General features: G+C 39.0%; 1 protein-coding gene across 2 annotated transcripts in view; it reads right to left on the bottom strand.

The window, feature by feature from the left end:
- Positions 1-23,564, bottom strand: part of LOC123554364 (kinesin-associated protein 3-like) — a 259,985-nt gene that overhangs the window by 166,408 nt on the left and 70,013 nt on the right. For both annotated transcript variants that reach the window (XR_008367194.1, XM_045344464.2), the window contains exon 5: positions 16,695-16,919. Coding sequence is in view for 1 of the 2 variants with exons in the window: in XM_045344464.2 (XP_045200399.1) it covers positions 16,695-16,919 (225 nt within the window). In the remaining variant the exon portion in view is untranslated. The remainder of the gene's footprint in view (positions 1-16,694; positions 16,920-23,564) is intronic.

Genomic DNA, 23,564 nt, shown 5'->3' with positions numbered 1-23,564 from the left:
TTTAAAAGAATTGTTTACAGAGTATGTTCCTAGTAGACAAGTTTTGAGATTGTCAGGAAATTCTGAATGTCGTTATATTGTTCCATACAACAAGTGCAAAACATTCAATGACACAAGTGTCTGTACTATTGGTCCAAAACTGTGGAATGAACTGCCGTTAGAATTTTGCAAAAATAAATCACTTGATACATTAAAAACTAGAGCTATCACTGAAGGTGATGAATGTACCCCCCGTTCGGGAGGTTAGGCGCGCACAAGATTGCATATGCAGACTGTATATATTAACAAAAAACAAAGTCCCATAACTGTGCAGAATTTTTTTCTGAAAGAACCTAACATGCACCATGCACAACTAGGGTTACTACTGATTACTTGTGTTAAGTTTCATTAAATTGTGTGCATGGGTTCAGGAGATTATGCACGCACAAGATTGCATATGCAGACTGTATGTATATGGTATAGTAACAAAAATCAAAGTCCCGTAACTCTGCAATTTTTTTTTCTGAAAGAACCTAATGTGCACCATGCACAACTACTGTTGTTACTGATCACTTGTGTGAAGTTTCATTAAATTGTGTCAAGGGGATGAGGAGAGTTGGTGCGCACAACATTGCATATGCAGACTGTATGTACATAGTATAGTAACAAAAATCAAAGTCCCGTAACTCTGCAATTTTTTTTCCGAATGAACCTAACGTGCACCATGCACAACTACTGTTGTTACTGATCACTTGTGTGAAGTTTCATAAAATTGTGTCAAGGGGATGAGGAGAGTTGGTGCGCACAAGATTGTGTCTATGTATATAGTATAGTAACAATAAACAAAGTCCCATAACTCTACAAAAAAATTTCTGAAAGAACCTAACATGCATCATGCACAACTACTGTTGTTACTGATCACTTTTGTGAAGTTTCATTAAATTGTGTCAAGGGGATGAGGAGAGTTGGTGCACACAAAATTGTGTCTACAGATGGACGGACGGACAGACAGACAACCTGAAACCAGTATACTCCCCTTACAACTTTGTTGTCGGAGGGTACAAAAATCTTAAGACACTGTATTTTAGAGACTTGATGTCATTGTTTTAAATTTTTTAATAATTTTTTTTATATGCAATAATAGCAGGTTTTAGTTTTTAAATTTTTGTGAGTTTTTACATTTCATCATTTATATTTTTAAGGTTTGTTAAATTAAATGTACAACGCCAGTGAATATGCCATTGTATAGAAATAGGCGTTTAATCAAATTAATCAGTTTCAGTTCATCAATTTTGCTGCCATAGGAACCACACTTTTTATATTGAAACTTTATTGCAGAATCTGCATATTCTCTAAATAACTTACAATCTGTTACTCTGGCTTCATGCAAAAAATTCTTCTAATAAAGATGTTAACAAATTTTGTCGCTAACAGATGGACAGATAACAGACAAATAATGGGACAAAATAAAACTAGAGCTATCACTGAAGGTCTTGATAATGAGTTAAAGTTCTAATAAAGGCATACAATAAACTAGAAATTGCTTTTGTAAAAAAGCGCATGTCTCCCCCAATGCAAAGTCCTATAGGCAAGAAGTCAATAGGGGTCAGGAGCGAAAGTCAAAAAGACACTGATAGTTGGCTGCAACAGGGATCATCTACTTAGCATGTCCAGTCATCCCGCTAAATTTCAACACTCTTGGCCTAGTGGTTCTCAAGTCACTGTTCAGGCTCCTGTGACCTTGACCTTTAATCAAGTGACCTCAAAATAAATAGGGGTCATCAACTCTGCATGTCCAATCATCCTATTAAGTTTCAACATTCTAGGTCATGTGGTTCTCAAGTTATTTTCCAGAAATGATTTTACATGACCAGGCCCCTGTGACCTTGACCTTTAATAGACTGACCCCAAAAACAACAGGGGTCATTTACTCTGCATGTTCAATCATCCCATTAAGTTTCAATATTCTGGGTCAAGTGGTTCTCAAGTTATTGATTGGAAACAGTTTTCCATGTTCAGGCCCATGTGACCTTGACCTTTAACAGAGTGACCCCAAAATCCATAGGGGTAATCTACTCTGCATGTTCAATCATCCTATGAAGTTTCTACATTCTGGATCAAGAGGTTCTCAAGTTATTGATCGGAACTGGTTATCAATGTTCAGGCCACTGTGACCTTGACCTTTAACGGAGTGACCCCAAAAATAATAGGGGTCATTAACTCTGCATGAACAATCATCCTATGAAGTTTCAACATTCTGGGTCGAGAGGTTCTCAAGTTATTGATTGGAAACAGTTTTCCATGTTCCGGCGCATGTGACCTTGACCTTTAAAGAGTGACCCCAAAATCGATAGGGGTCATCTACTCTGCATGACCAATCATCCTATTAAGTTTCAACATTCTGGGTCAAGTGGTTCTCAAGTTACTGACCAGACATGGTCTTCAATGTTCAGGCCCCTGTGACCTTGACCTTTAATGGAGTGACCCCAAAATCGATAGAGGTCATCTACTGTGCATGTACAATCATCCTATGAAGTTTCGAAGTTCTGGGTCAAGTGGTACTCAAGTTATTGATCGGAAATGGTTTTCAATGTTCAGGCCCCTGTGACCTTGACCTTTAATGGAGTGACCCCAAAATCAATAGGGGTCATCTACTTTTCATGACCAATCATCCTATGAAGATTCAACATTCTGGGTCAAGTGGTTCTCTAGTTATTGATCGGAAATGGTTTTCAATGTTCAGGCCCCTGTGACCTTGACCTTTGACGGAGTGACCCCAAAATCAATAGGGGTCATCTATTCTTCATGACCAATCATCCTATTAAGTTTCAACATTCTAGGTCAAGTGGTTCTCTAGTTATTGATCGGAAATGGTTTTCAATGTTCAGGCCCCTGTGACCTTGACCTTTGATGGAGTGACCCCAAAAACAATAGGGGTCGTCTACTCCAGCAGCCCTACAACCCTATGAAGTTTGAAGGTTCTAGGTCAAATGGTTCTCCAGTTATTGCTCGGAAATGAAGTGTGACGGACGGACGGACAGGGCAAAAACAATATGTCTCCCCAAGAGGGGGGAGACATAATAACCAAAAATTAATAAGCACTATTGAAGGAAAAAGGGTAAAAAAGAAATGGACAGGTAGAAAATGAAATTAAAGAAATAAATTGGTGTAAAAAAATCAAAGTAAGAAAACACCATTTTCAAAGTTTATATCCCTGTGACCTTGACCTTTGATCCCGATATCAACAGAGGTCATGTTCACATCAAGACCAACATACGTATGAAGTTTCAAGGTCCTAGGTGAAATATTTGTCCAGATATTGAGCGGAAATCATTTTCAATGTTCAGGTCTCTGTGACCTTGACCTTTGACCCAGTGTCCCTGAAATCAATAGGGGTCATGTACACATCAAGACCAACAAACCTATGAAATTTAAAGGTCCTAGGTGAAATACTTGTCCAGATATTGAGTGAACAAAAAGACTCATTATTCCATCCATCCACCCATCCATCCATCCACCTAATCTACAAGCCAGTTTTTTCTTCGAAAACCCAGCCAAAAACGAAGTCCAATAACTCTGCAGAATATTTTTCTGAAAGAACCTAGCATGCACGATGCACAAGTAAGGTTGGTAATGATCACTTGTGTGAAGTTTCATTAAATTGTGTGCAATGGTTCGGGAGATCAGGCGTGCACAAGATCACATATGCAGACTCTTATGCATACAGTATATTAACAAACAAGATGGCATTAGGTCGCTCACCTGAGAAACACACTATAACAGTGTAAACATGTTTGACCTAGTGATTTCATGAACACAAATATTGTGACCATTTTTCATTAAGATTGGATCAAAAATCTTGAGGGTAAACAAGTATTTTCTTTGATTTGACCTAGTGACCTAGTTTTTGAGCCAAGATGACCTACATTCGAACTTAACCTAGACTTGATCAAGGCAATCATTCTGACCAAATTTCATGAACCTCAATTAAACAAGAGCTCGTCGAACACGAAATGCCCCCTTTGATGCATTCAGTAATTGCACAAGGAACAGAAATTATTTGCTCACTGTAAACAAAAGTTCTACTGTTCTCATTCAATGTGACATGGACCTTTGACCTATTGAACTCAAAATCAACAGGGGTCATCTGCTGGTAATGATCAACCTCCCTATTAAGTTTAGTGATCCTAGGCCCAAGCGTTCTCAAGGTATCTTCTGGAAAGGGTTTAACTGTTCCGGGTCAATGTTACCGTGACCTTTAGCCTACTGACCTCAAAATCTATAGGGGTCATCTACAGGTCATGACATACCTCCCTATCAAGTTTCATGATCCTAGGCCCAAGCGTTCTCAAGTTATTGTCTGGAAACGGTTTAAATGTTCCGGGTCACTGTAACCTTGACCTTTGATCTACTGACCTCAAAATCAATAGGGGTCATCTGCTGGTCAAGATGAACCTCTCTATCATCTTTCATGAACCTTGGCCCAACGTTCTCAAGTTATCGTCCAGAAACCGTTTAACTGTACCTGGCCAATGTGACCTTGAACTTTGACCTAATGACCTCAAAATCAATAGGGGTCATCTGCTGGTCATGATCAATCTCCCTATCAATTTTCCTGATCCTAGGCCCAAGCGTTCTTGAGTTATCTTCCGGAAACTGTTTTACCGTTCCTGGTCACTGTGACCTTGACCTTTGACCTACTGACCTCAAAATCAATAGGGGTCATCTGCTGGTCATGACCAACCTCCCTATCAACTTTCACAAGCTAGGCCCAAGAAATCTTGAGATATCATCCGGAAACCGTTCAACTGTTCCGGGTCACTGTGACATTGATCTTTGACATACTGACCTCAAAATAAATAGGGGTCATCTGCTGGTCATGATCAACCTATCTATCAACTTTCATGACCCTAGGCCCAAGCATTCTTAAGTTATCATCCTGAAACCGTTTTACTGTTCAGGGTCACTGTGACCTTGACCTTTGATATACAGATCTCAAAATTAACAGGGGTCATCTGCAGGTGATGACCAACCTTCCTATCAACTTTCATGATCCTAGGCCCAAGCGTTCTTGACTTATCATCCAGAAACGGATTGGTCTACATACAGACCGACTGACCGACTGCCTCTATCGCATACAAATGTTTTTCTTTAATTTGTCCTAGCGACCTAGTTTTTGACCCCAGATGACCCATATTCAAACTTGACCTTAATTTCACCAAGGCTATTATTCTGACCAAATTTCATGAAGATCAATTGAAAAATACAGTCTCAATCGCATACACAAGGTTTTTCTTTGATTTGACCTATTGACCTAGTTCTTGACCACAGATGACCCATATTCTAACTTGACCTAGATTTCATCAAGGCAATTATTCTGACAAAATTTTATCAATATCCAGTGTAAAATGCAGCCCCTATTGCTTACACAAGGTTTTTCTTTAATTTGACCTGTTGACCTAGTTTTTAACCCTGATGACCCATATTCTAACTCGATCTAGATTTCATCCAGACAAACATTCTGATCAAATTTCATGAAGATCTGGTGTAAAATGCAGCCCAGATTGCATACACAAGGTTTTTCTTTGATTTGACCTAGTGACCTAGTTTTTGACCCAAATGACCCATATTCAAACCTGACCTAGATTTTATCAAGGCAATCATTCTGACCAAAATTCATGAAGATCAACTGAAAAATACAGCCTCTATCGCATGTGACACAAGCTAAATGTTGACAGACAGACAGACGCCGGACATCGAGCGATTACAATAACTCACCTGAGCATTGCTCAGGTGAGCTAATAACAAGAGCTGTCACTAATGGTGACAAATGCCCAGACAGCGCCTTGACCTTTGACCTGGTGACCTTGACCTTTGACCTCAATAAGTAGTATTAGCTTGTGTAGTTTGAAGGTCCTGGGTGCAGTGGTTCGCGAGTAAAGTGCCTTCATGCAAAAAGTTAATGTTGGCCCTTGTGACCTTGATCTTTGACCTGGTGACCCCAAAGTCAATAGGGGTCGTGTACTCAATAAGTACTATCAGCATGTGAAGTTTGAAAGTCCTGGGTGCAGTGGTTCGCGAGTAAAGTGCCTTCATGCAAAAAGTTAACGCTGGCCCTTGTGACCTTGACCTTTGACCTGGTGACCCCAAAGTCAGTAGGGGTCGTGTACTCAATAAGTAATATCAGCATGTGAAGTTTGAAGGTCCTGGATGCAGTGGTTTGTAAGTAAAGTGCCTTCATGCAAAAAGTTTACGCTGGCCCTTGTGACCTTGACCTTTGACCTGGTGACTCCAAAGTCAGTAGGGTCGTGTACTCAACAAGTACTATCAGCAAGTGAAGTTTGAAGGTCCTGGGTTCAGTGGTTCGCGAGTAAAGTGCCTTCATGCAAAAAGTTAACATTGGCCCTTGTGACCTTGACCTTTGACCTGGTGACCCCAAAGTCAGTAGGGGTCGTGTACTCAATAAGTACTATCAGCAAGTGAAGTTTGAAGGTCCTGGGTGCAGTGGTTCGCGGGTAAAGTGCCTTCATGCAAAAAGTTAACATTGGCCCTTGTGACCTTGACCTTTGACCTGGTGACCCCAAAGTCAGTAGGGGTCGTGTACTCAATAAGTACTATCAGCATGTGAAGTTTGAAGGTCCTGGGTGCAGTGGTTCGCGGGTAAAGTGCCTTCATGCAAAAAGTTAACGTTGGCCCTTGTGACCTTGACCTTTGACCTGGTGACCCCAAAGTCAGTAGGGGTCGTGTACTCAATAAGTACTATCAGCATGTGAAGTTTGAAGGTCCTGGGTGCAGTGGTTCGCGGGTAAAGTGCCTTCATGCAAAAAGTTAACGTTGGCCATTGTGACCTTGACCTTTGACCTGGTGACCCTAAAGTCAGTAGGGGTCGTGTACTCAATAAGTACTATCAGCAAGTGAAGTTTGAAGGTCCTGGTGCAGTGGTTCACAAGTAATAGTGCCTTCATGCAAAAAGTTAACGTGGCCCTAGTGACCTTGACTATTCCTTAGGGTAACCCTAAGTCAGTAGGTACGTGACATCAAAAGTGTATCGCATGTGAAGTTTATAAGGTCCTGGATGCAGTGGTTCACAAGTAATGTGCCTTCATGCAAAAAGTTAACGTGACGAACGAACAAACGAACAGACGGGCAGTTGAAAACTAATATGCCTCCCTTCAGGGGCATAAAAACAAAGTCCCATAACTCTGTAGAATATTTATATAAAAGAACGTAACATGCACCATGCACAACTAGGGTTGGTACTGATCACTTGTGTGAAGTTTCATTAAATTGTGTGCAAAGGTTCGGGAGATCAGGCGTGCACAAGATTGCATCAAATTGCAGACTATCTGCAAATACAATCGGACCTGCCCTTGCGACCACCTGAGTTAAGCGACTTCCTGACCTAAGCGACCACTTTAAATTCCTCTCTTGCGATTTCAACAACAATGTACTTGAGACAAATGACCTCCCGTAAAACGTGACCAGCTACCATTAATTTTTCTTCCCATTCATTACATAAAACCATACAAAGCTCGGTGATTATTGACCAATAATGCGAGAAAAACAAATAGCCATGTTAACCTGTTGTGTGTACCAAACCGTGAAATCCACTATATCACACACGTTTTACATGTCAAAACACTCATACTTACTTTTTAAAACATGTACTAAATAAACTCGATAGTAGTAGCAACTGTTTCTTCATGACAGTTTCTTTATCTAAATATATGCTCAGAAGTATGTCCTGAGTTAAGAGACCACCTGTCTTGAGAGACCACAATTTCAACTTTCTCTGTGCGGCCGCTTAAGACAGGTTTGACTGTAGTATATTAACAAAAAAACAAAGTCCCATAACTGTGCAGAATTTTTTTCTGAAGGAACCTAACATGCACCATGCACAACTAGGGTTACTACTGATCACTTGTGTTAAGTTTCATTAAATTGTGTGCATGGGTTCAGGAGATTAGGCGCGCACAAGATTGCATATGCAGACTATGTATATATAGTATTGTAACAAAAAACAAAGTCCCGTCACACTGCAAATTTTTTTTCTGAAAGAACCTACCATGCACCATGCACAACTACTGTTGTTACTGATCACTTTTGTGAAGTTTCATTAATTTGTGTCAAGGGGATGAGGAGAGTTGGTGCGCACAAGATTTGTCTACAGACGGATGGACAGACAGACAACCTGAAACCAGTATACTCCCCTTACAACTTCATTGTCGGGGGGTACAATAATCTCCATACAATACTTCCATTCTATCTATCATATTCTATGTTCCCAGTTTCATTAAAAAATCTCTTGTACTTTTAACTATGACAGAAACCAAAAGGACTTCGGACACTTTCTATATGAATTTGCCTACTCCAAGAGTGAAAAATAAACCACTAAGAAATAAGTATTTAATTACATACACCATCAAAATACAGATTTGTGATTATTTCTTAAAGTCAAATTTTCAATATTTGTTTCATAAAACGGTGATTTTTGCTCTAAATAGAATTACGTACCCTGTTATTATACATATGAAAGCTATTTTGCTTTATATAACATTGTTCCCACTCGTGCATCAAAACCATATTTGGCCAGCATATGTAGATATTAACTAGAAAATGCTTTTGTAAAAAAGCGCATGTCTCCCCAAATGCAAAGTCCTATAGGCAAGAAGTCAATAGGGGTCAGGAGCGAAAGTCAAAGAGACACTGATGGTTGACTGCAATAGGGATCATCTACTTGGCATGTCCTGTCATCCCGCTAAATTTCAACACTCTTGGCCTAGTGGTTCTCAAGTCACTGTTCAGGCTCCTGTGACCTTGACCTTTGATCAGATGACCTCAAAATAAATAGGGGTCATCTACTCTGCATGTCCAATCATCCTATTAAGTTTCAACATTGTAGGTCAAGTGGTTCTCAAGTTATTTCCAAAAAATGATTTTACATGAACAGGCCACTGTGACCTTGACCTTTAATAGACTGACCCCAAAAATAATAGGGGTCATTTACTCTGCATGAACAATCATCCTATGAAGTTTCAACATTCTGGGTCGAGAGGTTCTCAAGTTATTGATTGGAAATGGTTTTCCATGTTTAGGCCCCTGTGGCCTTGACCTTTAACAGAGTGACCCTAAAATCGTTAGGGGTCATCTACTCTGCATGACCAATCATCCTATGAAGTTTCATCATTCTGGGTCAAGTGGTTCTCAAGTTACTGACCGGAAATGGTTTTCAATGTTCAGGCCCCTGTGACCTTGACCTTTCACATAGTGACCCCAAAATCGTTAGGGGTCATCTACTCTGCATGACCAATCATCCTATGAAGTTTCAACATTCTGGGTCAAGTGGTTCTCTAGTTATTGATCGGAAATGGTTTTCAATGTTCAGGCCCCTGTGGCCTTGACCTTTGACAGAGTGACCCCAAAATCAATAGGGGTCATCTACTCTTCATGACCAATCATCTTATGAAGTTTCAACATTCTGGGTCAAGTGGTTCTCTGGTTATTGATCGGAAATGGTTTTCAATGTTCAGGCCCCTGTGACCTTGACCTTTGACGGAGTGACCCCAAAATCAATAGGGGTCACCTACTCTTCATGACCAGTCATCCTATAAAGTTTCAACATTCTGGGTCAAGTGGTTCTCTAGTTATTGATCGGAAATGGTTTTCAATGTTCAGGCCCCTGTGACCTTGACCTTTGACGGAGTGACCCCAAAATCAATAGGGGACATCTACTCTTCATGACCAATCATCCTATGAAGTTTCAACATTCTGGGTCAAGTGGTTCTCTGGTTATTGATCGGAAATGGTTTTCAATGTTCAGGCCCCTGTGACCTTGACCTTTGAGGGAGTGACCCATGATCAACAGGGGTCATCTACTCTTCATGACCAATCATCCTATGAAGTTTCAACATTCTGGGTCAAGTGGTTCTCTGGTTATTGATCGGAAATGGTTTTCAATGTTCAGGCCCCTGTGTCCTTTACCTTTGACGGAGTGACCCCATGATCAATAGGGGTCATCTACTCTTCATGATCAATCATCCTATGAAGTTTCAACATTCTGGGTCAAGTGGTTCTCTAGTTATTGATAGGAAATGGTTTTCAATGTTCAGGCCCCTGTGACCTTGACCTTTGACGGAGTGACCCCAAAAACCATAGGGGTCGTCTACTCCAACAGCCCTACAACCCTATGAAGTTTGAAGGTTCTAGGTCAAATGGTTCTCCAGTTATTGCTCGGAAATGAAGTGTGACATACGGACGGACGGATGGAAGGACGGACGGACGGATGGATGGACGGACGGACGGACGGAAGGACGGACGGACAGACAGGGCAAAAACAATATGTCTCCTAGGGGAGACATAATTATACACATTTTCCGTGACTATTGTGTTGATGCAAGGGGTGGAACAGTACTTTTAAACAAACAAGAGCTGTCCGTAAGACAGCCAAGCTCGACTATTCGAAATATTGTCCCAGAAGCAGGAAAATATTACCCCAAAAGGTTAAATATCAAAAGAGTTCTAAGTTCAAAAGGGGGAATAATTTGACCAAAATGCATATCAGTTATGGGACTTGCTGCTATCAACTAGTTTTATAACCCCGAAGGCACATGTGAAGTTTCAATTCAATATCTGCATTAGTTTTGGAGTTAGAAACTTGCATGTAAAACTTTAACCAGAATTTTCAATATCCAAAAGGGGGCATAATTTGCCCAAAATACATGTCAGAGTTATAGGACTTGATCCAGTGAGGTTAGTAATTGATCTAGAAAAAGAAAAAATAAGTTTCAAATCTATATGCCTTTTAGTAATAGCTGTATGTACTTGCACGCAAAACTTTAACCAGAATTTGCTAAGTCCAAAAGGGGACATAATTTTGCCAAAATGAAGGTCAGAGTTATGGGACTTGCTGCTATCAACTAGTTTTATAACCCCGAAGACACATGTGAAGTTTCAAATCAATATCTGCATTAGTTTTGGAGATAATAACTTGCATGTAAAACTTTAACCAAAATTTTCTAAGTCTAAAAGGGGGCATAATTTGCTCAAAAACATGTCAGAGTTATGGGACTTGACCCAGTGAGGTTGGTAATTGATCTAGAAAAAGAAAAAATAAGTTTCAAATCTATATGCCTTTTAGAAATAGCTGTATGTACTTGCACGCAAAACTTTAACCAGAATTTTCTAAGTCCAAAAGGGGGCATAATTTGGCCAAAATGAAGGTCAGAGTTATGGGACCTGCTGCTATCAACTAGATTTATAACCCCGAAGACACATAATGAAGTTTCAAATCAATATCTGCATTAGTTTTGGAGATAGTAACTTGCATGTAAAACTTTAACCAAAATTTTCTAAGTCTAAAAGGGGGCATAATTTGCTCAAAATACATGTCAGAGTTATGGGTCTTGACCCAGTGAGGTTGGTAATTGATCTAGAAAAAGAAAAAATAAGTTTCAAATCTACATGCCTTTTAGAAATAGCTGTATGTACTTGCACGCAAAACTTTAACCAGAATTTTCTAAGTCCAAAAGGGGGCATAATTTGGCCAAAATGAAAGTCAGAGTTATGGGACTTGCTGCTATCAACTAGATTTATAACCCCGAAGACACATGTGAAGTTTCAAATCAATATCTGCATTAGTTTTGGAGATAGTAACTTGCATGTAAAACTTTAACCAAAATTTTCTAAGTCCAAAAGGGGGCATAATTTGCTCAAAATACATGTCAGAGTTATGGGACTTGACCCAGAGAGGTTGGTAATTGACCTAGAAAAAGAAAAAATAAGTTTCAAAGCTATATGCCTTTAATTGATGGCTGTATGTACTTGCATGCAAAAACTTAACCAAGGTGTGACGCCGACGCCGACGCCGACGCCAGGGTGAGTAGAATAGCTAGACTATTCTTCGAATAGTCGAGCTAAAAATATAACTACAGGGTGTTCCTAAATGTAAAGTAACCAATACTTTTTACATTCATGTTTAATAATTAGATTGTCACATGTTTTTACATCTGCTTGTTACTCAAATACTATACAAATGTTCGAAAGGATACACATAGGCATTTTTATACATGCATAGTAGTGAGAGAAGCAACTACTGTGAATATTATTCGTTGGGTTAAATTTTCATTGGCTTATCCTGGTTGTTTGTTGCAGTAGATTGGCAAATGTGTGCTGTAAGATACTAGCAACACACCAGGTAATCTTCTGCATGCCCTCCTCGCGACGCGCACACCAGCCATTAGCGATGAGGATGTTATTTGTTTTCCTTTTTTACATCTTCTTCTGTGCGTTTATATTTATTTCTTTTAGACAAGAACTAAATGTCACACGCATTCATTTCTTCATGTTTTTCCTTCTGTGAAAACTGAATTGAGTATTGTTCTTTGCGGCGGACTAGGTCTAAACACCACAAAAAAGAGTCAATATGTGCACAGCAGATAATCTAATCCTGACTATAGTCCATCCAACAGGAATAACGTTTGGCATTGATATGCCTGTGATGCATAGGTCCAAAACAGTAGCTTCTTGGTAGGTCATGACGGTGACGGTTTCACATTCAGTGTGATACCACGGACGTGATGTGTCAAGTCGCGTTACATGCAGATGACATATATAAAAACGTCCAGTCGAGTTTCAGGTGGAATTTTTATGCATCGACCTGCTTCTACTTTAGCCCTACAAATGACACATTTCGAATGTGTTTTGCTCACAACTTCAGCCCTGATTAGACAACATTATCTTTAAATGGGTTGTTGTTAGACTTATCCCGATTTAACTTTTTCAAATACAGCTTCCTTAGGTAAACCCCACAAAGAACTGTCATTTCGGATACATTTTTATTACATGTTTAAGCCAAATGAGCCGTGCCATGAGAAAACCAACATTGTGTTTTGCAACCAGCATGGATCCAGACCAGCCTGCACATCTGCGCACACTAGTCAGGATCCATGCTGTTCGGTTTCAAAGCATACTTAGAGAAACCATTAACGAACAGCATAAATCCGTGACTACACTGCACAGATCCACAGGCTGGTCTGGATCCATGCTGGTGTTGGTTTTCTCATGGCGCGGCTCAAATATTATCTGTGCCACTGGTACTTATCCCAAGAACCCACCCTACGGCTTCATAAGATGACTGCCTTTTCTTAGTATTAATGTTATACAACCCACAAATACATGCCATCACTTATAACACAGCTATACAGACATGTACATGTACTTCGGTAACTACCTGAACCACTGTAATAAAACTGACCAGTCACTTATACATGTATATCTATTCATACGTGTAATGCATCAATAACTTTACATACGAACAGTGTATAGATAAATCAAGTACAGGTTGTTTGCAAAAATATCGCTCACTTTTTTATTTATTAATAGGATTTTAATCTTAAAATATTATTTTTCCTTAAATAAACAGATTTTGTCACTTTTTTTTTCGACTGGAATTCATATATTTAAAACTTCCATAAAGTGATGACATTATATTTTTACGGAAATTAAACATTTTATTTTTTCAAAAAAATATATCCTGGCCTAGATTAAATAAGAAAAACATCTTGATAGGAAGAGATAAAAACCAGTTTCTGCTGTAATAAGTTAACTAACACATTGGTTTATCATTGACTCGAAACAATTTGTGTATTGCTTAAATACTTGAGGAGAATTTTTCATTCAAAATGTGGGCTAGAAGCATATGATAGTGTCCGAAGTCCTTTGTAACTGCCAGCAAGACAGATGTACGAACAAATGGAGACAACAATATGCATGTTCTCCACATTGTGTCTTACCTATTTACCAAATTTCATAAAACAAGAGGGCCATGAAGGCCCTGTATCGCTCACCTGACCTACTGACCTAAAGATCATCAAGATTAACATTCTGACCAAGTTTCATTAAGATATGGTCATAAATGTGGCCTCTAAAGTGTTAAAAAGCTATTCCTTTGATTTGACCCTTTGACCTAGTTTTTGACCCCACATGACCAAGATTCGAACTTGACCTAAAGATCACCAATATTAACATTCTGACTAAGTTTCATGAAGATACAGTCATAAATGTGGCCTTTAGAGTGTTAACAAGCTTTTCCTTTTAAATGACCTAGTGACCTAGTTTTTGACCCCACCTGACCCAGATTTGAACTTTACCTATAGATAATCAAGCTTAACATTCTGACCAAGTTTCATTAACCCTTTCCCACACGGATACGTTTATCACCGTATCTATCGATTACCGAACAGAAACGTATTGACCCGAGTCTATCGGTTCCCCGATAGAAACGTATTATACCGATTAACGGCCATTTGAACAGAATCGTTTTATCCCGTGTCTCATAATCAATTGCTTTATTTTCGTTCTTTTCCTAAAGAAACAAATTCCGGATGTTTACTAACTCAAAATATGGGATTTCGTCATCATTATTTACGTACAAGATCATGTGGTTACTATTTAAATTTATCGAGTACTTTGCAAAGAAAGACACCGGGGTTTTTTCCTACATGTGCACGACGCTACGTCATGGAAAATTACTGAGAAAACTGCTTGCAACTGGCCGGTTCGCGGGCTTTCCTCGTTCTAAAAATAACAACCATTTAATATCAAAGTATTTTTAAATGTGTTAGGTCATGAAGGTCACGCGTGATACATGCGGATTTCCCCTAAACAACAATTTGTGTATACGATGGCTTGGAATTTATGGCCTTACATAACGGGAAGTGTTAATCAAAACAGAAGGACCGCGGCTTTCAAATATTTTATGACACCCCAAGAGTTAATTGCTGCGGAAGTCACCCGTGATGTACCGACGTTTGATCATCAAAATATTACGTAATATTATCGTAAAATTTTTAATTTTTAGCACAAGAATACTGTAGTCGGTTACGAGTCTCGATCTCAGCGATCTTTTTGCACTTTCAGAAATTTTATGATCCGTTATTTTTGTAGTGTGATTCAGTTTGATGGTCGTCTTTTTTTTATATAATTACTTACCGATTCCGATTCGGAAGATAAGTCTATTAACTATAAATCAAACTTTCAAGCATCAAAATGAAATTGTATATGAATTTCAATGTGAAAGTAATCCAAAACAGAATTTTATGCCTAAAAATATATATTCCCGTACTTTAACACTTTATATCTTCGAAACTCAAAGAGAAACTACAATAAATTTTGTATCATCGGAAAGAGAATTTAAATTGCTATAAACTTTATATTGACAAAAATAATGTCAAACTTACAGAAAATATTAAAATAATGACATTTTTAACATAAGTGTGTGTAATCACAAAATAATGCCAACACCTCTGTTCAGATAAGACAGTCACCTTTATCAGCCATATACCGATTATTGATTATTGATTATCACTTATCAGTGTTATGTAAAAGAGGTTACTTTGGCTTCTGTTCTGTGTGGTAAAGGGTTAAGATATGGTCATAAATGTGGCCTCTACAGTGTAAACCAGCTTTTCCTTTGATTTGACCCTGTGACCTAGTTTTTGACTCCACATGACCAAGATTCGAACTTGATCTAAAGATCACCAAGTTAACATTCTGACTAAGTTTCATGAAGATACAGTCATAAATGTGGCCTTTAGAGTGTTAACAAGCTTTTCCTTTTAAATGACCTAGTGACCTAGTTTTTGACCCCACCTGACCCAGATTTGAACTTGACCTATAGATAATCAAGATTAACATTCTGACCAAGTCTCATGAAGATACAGTCATAAATGTGGCCTCTACAGTGTTAACAAGTTTTTCCTTTGATTTGACCTGGTGACCTAGTTTTTGACCCCGGATAACCCAATATCAAACTCGTCCAAGACTTTATTGATGGTAACATTCTGACCATGTTTTATTAAGATTGGGCCCAAATTGTGACCTCTAGGGTGTTAACAAGCCTTTCCTTTGATTTGACCTGGTGACCTAGTTTTTGACCCCAGATGACCCAATATCGAACTCATCCAAGATTTTATTGAGGGTAACATTCTGACCAAGTTTCATTAAGATTAGGCCAAATATGTGACCTCTAGAGTGTTAACAAGCTTTTCCTTTGATTTGACCTGGTGACCTAGTTTTTGACCCCAGATGACCCAATATCGAATTCGTCCAAGATTTTATTGAGGGTAACATTCTGACCAAGTTTCATTAAGACTGGGCCAAAATTGTGACCTCTAGAGTGTTAACAGTCAAATTGTTGACGACGACGCCGCCGACACTGCCACCGCACGACGGACACAGGGCGATCACAAAAGCTCACCTTGAGCACTTTGTGCTCAGGTGAGCTAAAAATACCCTGTACAGTTTATGCTATCACTGGATCCCCTTCTGCCACTTTTATGTCCTATTTTGCATTATCTGTTGCCAAAGCAACAAAACAAAAGGACACATATACTCTTCTCTTCATATTACCGTCTATCCATGTGCCAAATTTCATGAAAAAATATCTTGATCTTATAAAGCTACCATCAGTTCCCCATTTCATATCAATAACTGACAGACTTGATAGACCGACAGATGAGAGGGCAAACTGTAAGTCCATCCAGTGCAATACCAGTAGGGGATTAAAAACTGTAAGTCCATCAAGTGCAATACCAGTAGGGGATTAAAAACTGTAAGTCCATCAAGTGCAATACCAGTAGGGGATTAAAAACTGTAAGTCCATCCAGTGCAATACCAGTAGGGGATTAAAAACTGTAAAATTAGAAGTGAAAGGATATCAGCTTTTTTCTTTTTCTCCAGCTCCTCCTTCCAGAGATCATACTTCTTCAGCTCATGCTCAACAATGTTCATACATAAAGCACCGATCTTAAAGTGCAGAATCACACCATGGAATTGTGTAAAACTTGAGAAACAGAAGAATATGTAGATAATATTGGTGGCAAGTTCCGAAGACTTCTTCCAGTCATCTCGTAGGACACGTGCCAGAGCACTCACTACTGTTTCTGTAAATATAAAGGTATGGTATGAATGAGAACAATATACTGTGTGAGTAAGATGTTTTGCATATTGGTATAAATACTGGCGGAAAGAAACTTCATTCAATAAAGTCAATGTTTTACCATTAGGATATGAAACCAATTCAACAAAACTCGTGTGTCATAGTATATAAGATTGCACGTACAAAATAATGCAAAATAAGAGCAGCTTGTATTACTGCAACAACTCAAGGCTTCCACTTTAGCTAATAAGTGGATAAAAATCACACTAGGTATTGTTAGCTTATAAAAATATTTTTGTTTGTATCTGGTTACATTAATCACTTAGTAAGTTTTGGCCAGTAAAATATTAACAAAACGAGAGCTCGTAGAACACGAAATGCCCCCCTTGATGCATTCAGTAATTGCACAAGAAACAAAAACTAGAGATGCTTTTGAGAAAAGCGCATGTCTCCCACGACTGCCCCAATGAAAAATGTCTAGTGTCTCTAGATGGCTTAGATGAGTGGATCCAATTAGATGGTCTTGACGAGTGGATCCAATCAGTAATTCAAGGGCCATAAATCAAAAAAGCCTGGGCGGATTTGGCTAGTTATCGAACTTGGCTAAGGTCTTATGGCCAAACACATTTTGTTCAAGTTTGGTGAAGTTCGGATAAGAAATGTTCGACTTAGAGAGCGGACAAGTGAAAAAAGGCAGATTTTTCAGTAATTCAAGGGCTGTAACTCCAAAATGCCTGGACCAATTTGGCTAATTATCGAACTTGGCTGAGGTCTCATGGTCAAACACATTTTGTTCAAGTTTGGTGAAGATCGGATGAGAAATGTTCGACTTAAAGTGCCGACAAGAGTAAAAAGGCAGATTTTTCAATAATTCAAGGGCTGTAACTCCAAAATACCTGGACCAATTTGGCTAGTTATCAAACTTGGCTGAGGTCTCATGGTCAAACACATTTTGTTCAAGTTTGGTGAGGAATGGATGAGAAATGTTTGAATTAGAGTGCGGACAAGAGTAAAAAGGCCGATTTTTGGTAATTCAAGGGCCATAACTCCAAGACGCCTGGACCGATTTGGCTAGTTATCGAACTTGGCCGAGGTCTCATGGTCAAACACATTTTGTTCAAGTTTGGGGAAAATCGGATGAGAAATGTTCGACTTACAGTGAGGACAAGCTTTGTGACAGACACACAGACACACACACTGGAGTAAATCAATATGTCTCCCACACCACTGTGTGGTGGGAGACATAATTATTTGTTCACTGTTAACAAAAGTTCTACTGTTCTGGTTCAATGTGACCTTGACCTTTGACCTATTGACCTCAAAATCAACAGGGGTCATCTGCTGGTCATGATCAACCTCCCAATTAAGTTTTGTGATCCTAGTCCCAAGCGTTCTCAAGTTATTTTCCGGAAAGGGTTTAACTGTTCCGGGTCAATGTGACCTTGCCCTTTGGCCTACTGACCTCAAAATCTAAAGGGGTCATGTACTGGTCATGACCCATCTCCCTATCAAGTTTCGTGATCCTAGGCCCAAGCGTTCTCAAGCAATCCTCTGGAAACGGTTTAACTGTTCCGGGTCACTGTACCCTTGACCTTTGACCTACTGACCTCAAAGTCAATAGGGGTCATCTGCTGGTCATGATTAACTTCTCTATCAACTTTCATGATCCTTGGCCCAAGCGTTCTTGAGTTATTGTCTGGAAACTGTCCAACTGTTCCTGCCCAATGTGACCTTGAACTCTGACCTAATGACCTCAAAATCAACAGGGGTCATCTGCATGTCAAGACCAACCTCCCTATCAATTTTCCTGACCCTAGGCCCAAGCCTTCTTGAAATATCGTCCGGAAACTGTTTACTGTTCCTGGTCACTATGACCTTGACCTTTGACCTACTAATCTCAAAATCAATAGGGGTCATCTGCTGGTGATGACCAACCTCCCAATCAACTTTCATGATCCTATGCCCAAGCATTCATGAGTCATCATCCGGAAACCGTTTTACTGTTCCGGGTCACTGTGACCTTGACCTTTGACATACTGATCTCAAAATCAATAGAGGTCATCTGCTGGTGATGAACAACCTCCCTATCAAATTTCACGATCCTAGACCCAAGCGTTCTTGAGTTATCATCCGGAAACAGATTGGTCTACATACAGACAGACCGACCGACCGACAGACATCTGCAAAACAATATACCCCTCCTTCTTCGAAGAGGGGCATAATAATAGAAATTTTCGAATTAAAATAATTTATTTTTTCCCAGATTGACGTCTGTTAAATTGTCGTCTGCTGTTATGTTAAATTATCATCTGCTACTACTAAAGTATCATTGATATTGTTACACCTGTTTGCTTAACTTTTTGCAATGCCACATGGTGGAGGCGGGAACCGATACGTCTGAGGGCTCTTCATTCAGCAAAATGAAGAACAGGACAAAGTTGAGAGACAGGAAATGGCAGGAGAGAGGGTTTTACAAGTCTTTATTAAAGATCATATTCGACTACTTGCCCCGTACATGTTATGATGATTATGAGGCAAAACTATTTTGGAGTTTGTTAACTGTAGCACATTTTATTTAATGTAAGTGAACTAGTAGCTCACTTTGTGCATTTTTGACTATTTCAGGGGCCATAACTCTGAAAATAGGGGGCAGAGGCAGACAAAAAATAGGAGGTGCTTAAGTTCGTATCATAATAAAAACTCATGCAAGGTTTAATCAATTTATATATAATACTTTGTGAGTAAGGCGCGTCACAAGGTGAAAATGTGCATTTTTGACTATTTCAGGGGCCATAACTCTGAAAATAGGAGGCGGAGGCAGACAAAAAATAGGAGGTGCGCAAGTTCATATCATAATAAAGACTCATGCAAGGTTTAATCAATCTATATGTAATACTTTTTGAGTTACCCGCATCGCAAGGTGAAAATGTACCTTTTTGACTATTTCAGGGGCCATAACTCTGAAAATAGGAGGCAGAGGCAGACAAAAAATAGGAGGTGCCTAAGTTCATATCATAATAAAGACTCATGCAAGGTTTAATCAATTTATATGTAATACTTTGTGAGTTAGGCGCGTCACAAGGTGAAAATGTGCATTTTTTACTATTTCAGGGGACATAACTCTGGAAATAGGGGGTGGAGCCAGACGAAAAATAGGAGGTGCGCAAGTTCATATCATGATAAAGACTCATGCAAGGTTCCATGTATTTATACCAAATACTTTTTGAGCTAGGCGCCTCACGAACTTCGGATGGATGGACGCACTGACGGACAACACCAAATCTATATGCCCCCACCACTCATGGGGGGGGGGGGGGGGGGAAACAACAAGAAAGTAGGTTAGCCCTATTCAGGATGAATACTGAAATCTGTATCAAACACTATGCTTATGGTCCAAATTTCTTTGATTTCTTTGCGACTGCTTCAAAAAAAAGTCTACGTAAAACAAGGGACCACTCGGGCGTGGCATATACTGACCTCAGGGTCATGATTTGAACAATCTTGGTAGAGAACCACTAGAGCATAACACATACTAATTATCTAAGGTTTTTCCCTGTACAAGTCTATTTAAAACATGTGACCCCCGGGCAGGGCCAAATCTGACCCTAGGGCAACACCAAATTGATGTCTTGTTCTTCGGATTTTTTATTTCAAAAATATTTGGGGTGAGCGAGCGAAAAAAAAAAAAAAAAAATTTTCAAATCATCATTTATTGAAGCGAGCAAAGAGCGATAAAATAAAAAAACCAGATGTGTGTCCACAGGACACAGGTGCCCCCCACTCCTGCAACTGTAACATCCGGTTAAATGACTCAGGTTAAACTATTTAACTATTTTTAACATGTTTGCAACACAAACTTTTAAGAACCTTATGTGTATTTTTCTCTTAGTTGGCCATTACTCTGGCCTAGCTGAGTAAAATCCTAAAGAGAACACACTACGCGCGACACAACATTAAAATGACAATTTTTCCTAGGTCAGGGGCCATAACTCCTACAATACTGAATGAATCCAGACGCGAAACCCCAGGTGCACAACTGCACATGCTGACCAACATTCCTGTAAACTTTAATGACTCTAAGTCAAATACTTTTGGAGCTACGCGCGACACAACATTAAAATGACAAATTTTTAACTAAGTCAGGGGCCATAACTCCTACACGACTGAATGAATCCGGACGCGAAACCCCAGGTGCACAACTGCACATGCTGACCAATATTCCTGTAAACTTTGGTGACTCTAGGTCAAATACTTTTGGAGCTAGGCGCAACACAACATTAAAACAAGAGGGCCAAGATGGCCCTAGGTCGCTCACCTAAGAAACACACCATAACAGTGTAAAACATGTTTGACCTTGTGATTTCATGGAAACAAATATTCTGACCAATTTTCATTAAGATTACAAAAAATTGGTCTCTTGCGATAAAACAAGCATTTTCTTAGATATGACCTAGTTTTTTACCCTAGATAACCCATGTTCAAACTCTACCTAGATTTTATCAAGGCAATCATTCTGACTAAAATTCATGAAGATCAATTGAAAAATACAGCCTCTATCACATACACAAGTTTTTTCTTTGATTTGACCAAGTGACCTGTTTTTGACCTCAGATGACCCATATTCAAATTCGACCTAGATTTCATTAAGGCAATCATCCTGACCAAATTTCATAAAAATCAATTGAAAAAAACAGTCTCTATCGCATAATCGCATACACAAGATTTTTCTTTAATTTGACCTAGTGACCTAGTTTTTGACCTTAGATAACCCATATTCAACCTCGACCTAGATTTCATCATGGCAATCACTCTGACCAAATTTCATGAAGATCAATTGAAAAATACATCCTCTATTGCATACACAATGTTTTTCTTCGATTTGACCTAATGACCTAGTTTTTGACCCCAGATGACCCATTTTCGAACTTGGCCTAGATTTTATCAAGGTAATCATTCTGGCTAAATTTCATGAAGATCAGTTGAAAAATACAGCCTCTATTGCATACACAAGGTTTTTCTTTGACTTGACCTAGTGACCTAGTTTTTGACCCGAGATGACCCATTTTCGAACTTGGTCTAAATTTCATCAAGGTAATCATTATGACCAAAATTCATGAAGATCAATTCAAAAATACAGCCTCTATCACATACACAAGGTTTTTCCTTGATTTGACCTAGTGACCTAGTTTTTGATCCCAGATGACCCATTTTCGAACTCGGCCTAGATTTCATCAAGGTAATCATTCTGACCAATATTCATGAAGATTAATTGAAAAATACAGCCTCTATCGCATACACAAGGTTTTTCTTTGATTTGACCTAGTGACCTAGTTTTTGACCCGAGATGACCCATTTTCGAACTCGGCCTACATTTCATCAAGGTTATCATTCTGACCAACACTCATGAAGAATAATTGAAAAATACAGCCTCTATCGCATACACAAGGTTTTTCTCTGATTTGACCTAGTGACCTAGTTTTTGATCAGAGATGACCCATTTTTGAACTCGGCCTAGATTTCATCAAGGTTATCATTCTGACCAATATTCATGAAGATTAATTGAAAAATACAGCTTCTATCGCATACACAAGGTTTTTCTTTGATTTGACCTAGTGACCTAGTTTTTGATCCGAGATGACCCATTTTCGAACTCGGCCTAGATTTCATCAAGGCAATCATTCTGACCAATATTCATGAAGATCAATTTAAAAATACAGCCTCTATCGCATACACAAGGTTTTTCCTTGATTTGACCTAGTGACCTAGTTTTTGACCCGAGATGACCCATTTTCGAACTCAGCCTAGATTTCATCAAGGTTATCATTCTGACCAATATTCATGAAGATTAATTGAAAAATACAGCCTCTATCGCATACACAAGGTTTTTCTTTGATTTGACCTAGTGACCTAGTTTTTGACCCCAGATGACCCATTTTCGAACTCGGCCTAGATTTTATCAAGTTTATCATTCTGACCACTATTCATGAAGATTAATTGAAAAATATAGCCTCTATCGCATACACAAGGTTTTTCTTTGATTTGACCTAGTGACCTAGTTTTTGACCCGAGATGACCCATTTTCGAACTCGGCCTAGATTTCATCAAGGCAATCATTCTGACCAATATTCATGAAGATCAATTCAAAAATACAGCCTCTATCGCATACACAAGGTTTTTCCTTGATTTGACCTAGTGACCTAGTTTTTGACCCGAGATGACCCATTTTCGAACTCGGCCTAGATTTCATCAAGGTTATCATTCTGACCAATATTCATGAAGATTAATTGAAAAATACAGCCTCTATCGCATACACAAGCTAAATGTTGACAGACGACAGACGACAGACGCCAGACATCGAGCGATCAGAAAAACTCACCTGAGCATTGCTCAGGTGAGCTAAAAATACAACACCTAACTGGTATGGTAAAAAACACTTTACTAGTAAAAACACGACATGAAAATGTTAAAAAAATAGTCTTTGGTTTTTATAATTATTTGATATTTTGATCGATACAACACCATACAATGTATAATAACATTATTTGGGTTACATCTTGAATCAGTGCACAACTTTAGTCCCAACACTTAGGGACGAAAAATACGCTGAGAAAATACATGTCCAAAAACTTAGGGTCAAGAAAAATAATTA

The sequence above is a fragment of the Mercenaria mercenaria genome, chromosome 15 (assembly GCF_021730395.1).
Source record: "Mercenaria mercenaria strain notata chromosome 15, MADL_Memer_1, whole genome shotgun sequence".
Lineage (NCBI taxonomy): Eukaryota > Metazoa > Mollusca > Bivalvia > Venerida > Veneridae > Mercenaria > Mercenaria mercenaria.
The sequence above is the reverse complement of the archived record's forward strand: the minus strand, read 5'-3'. Positions and strand labels throughout refer to the sequence as shown.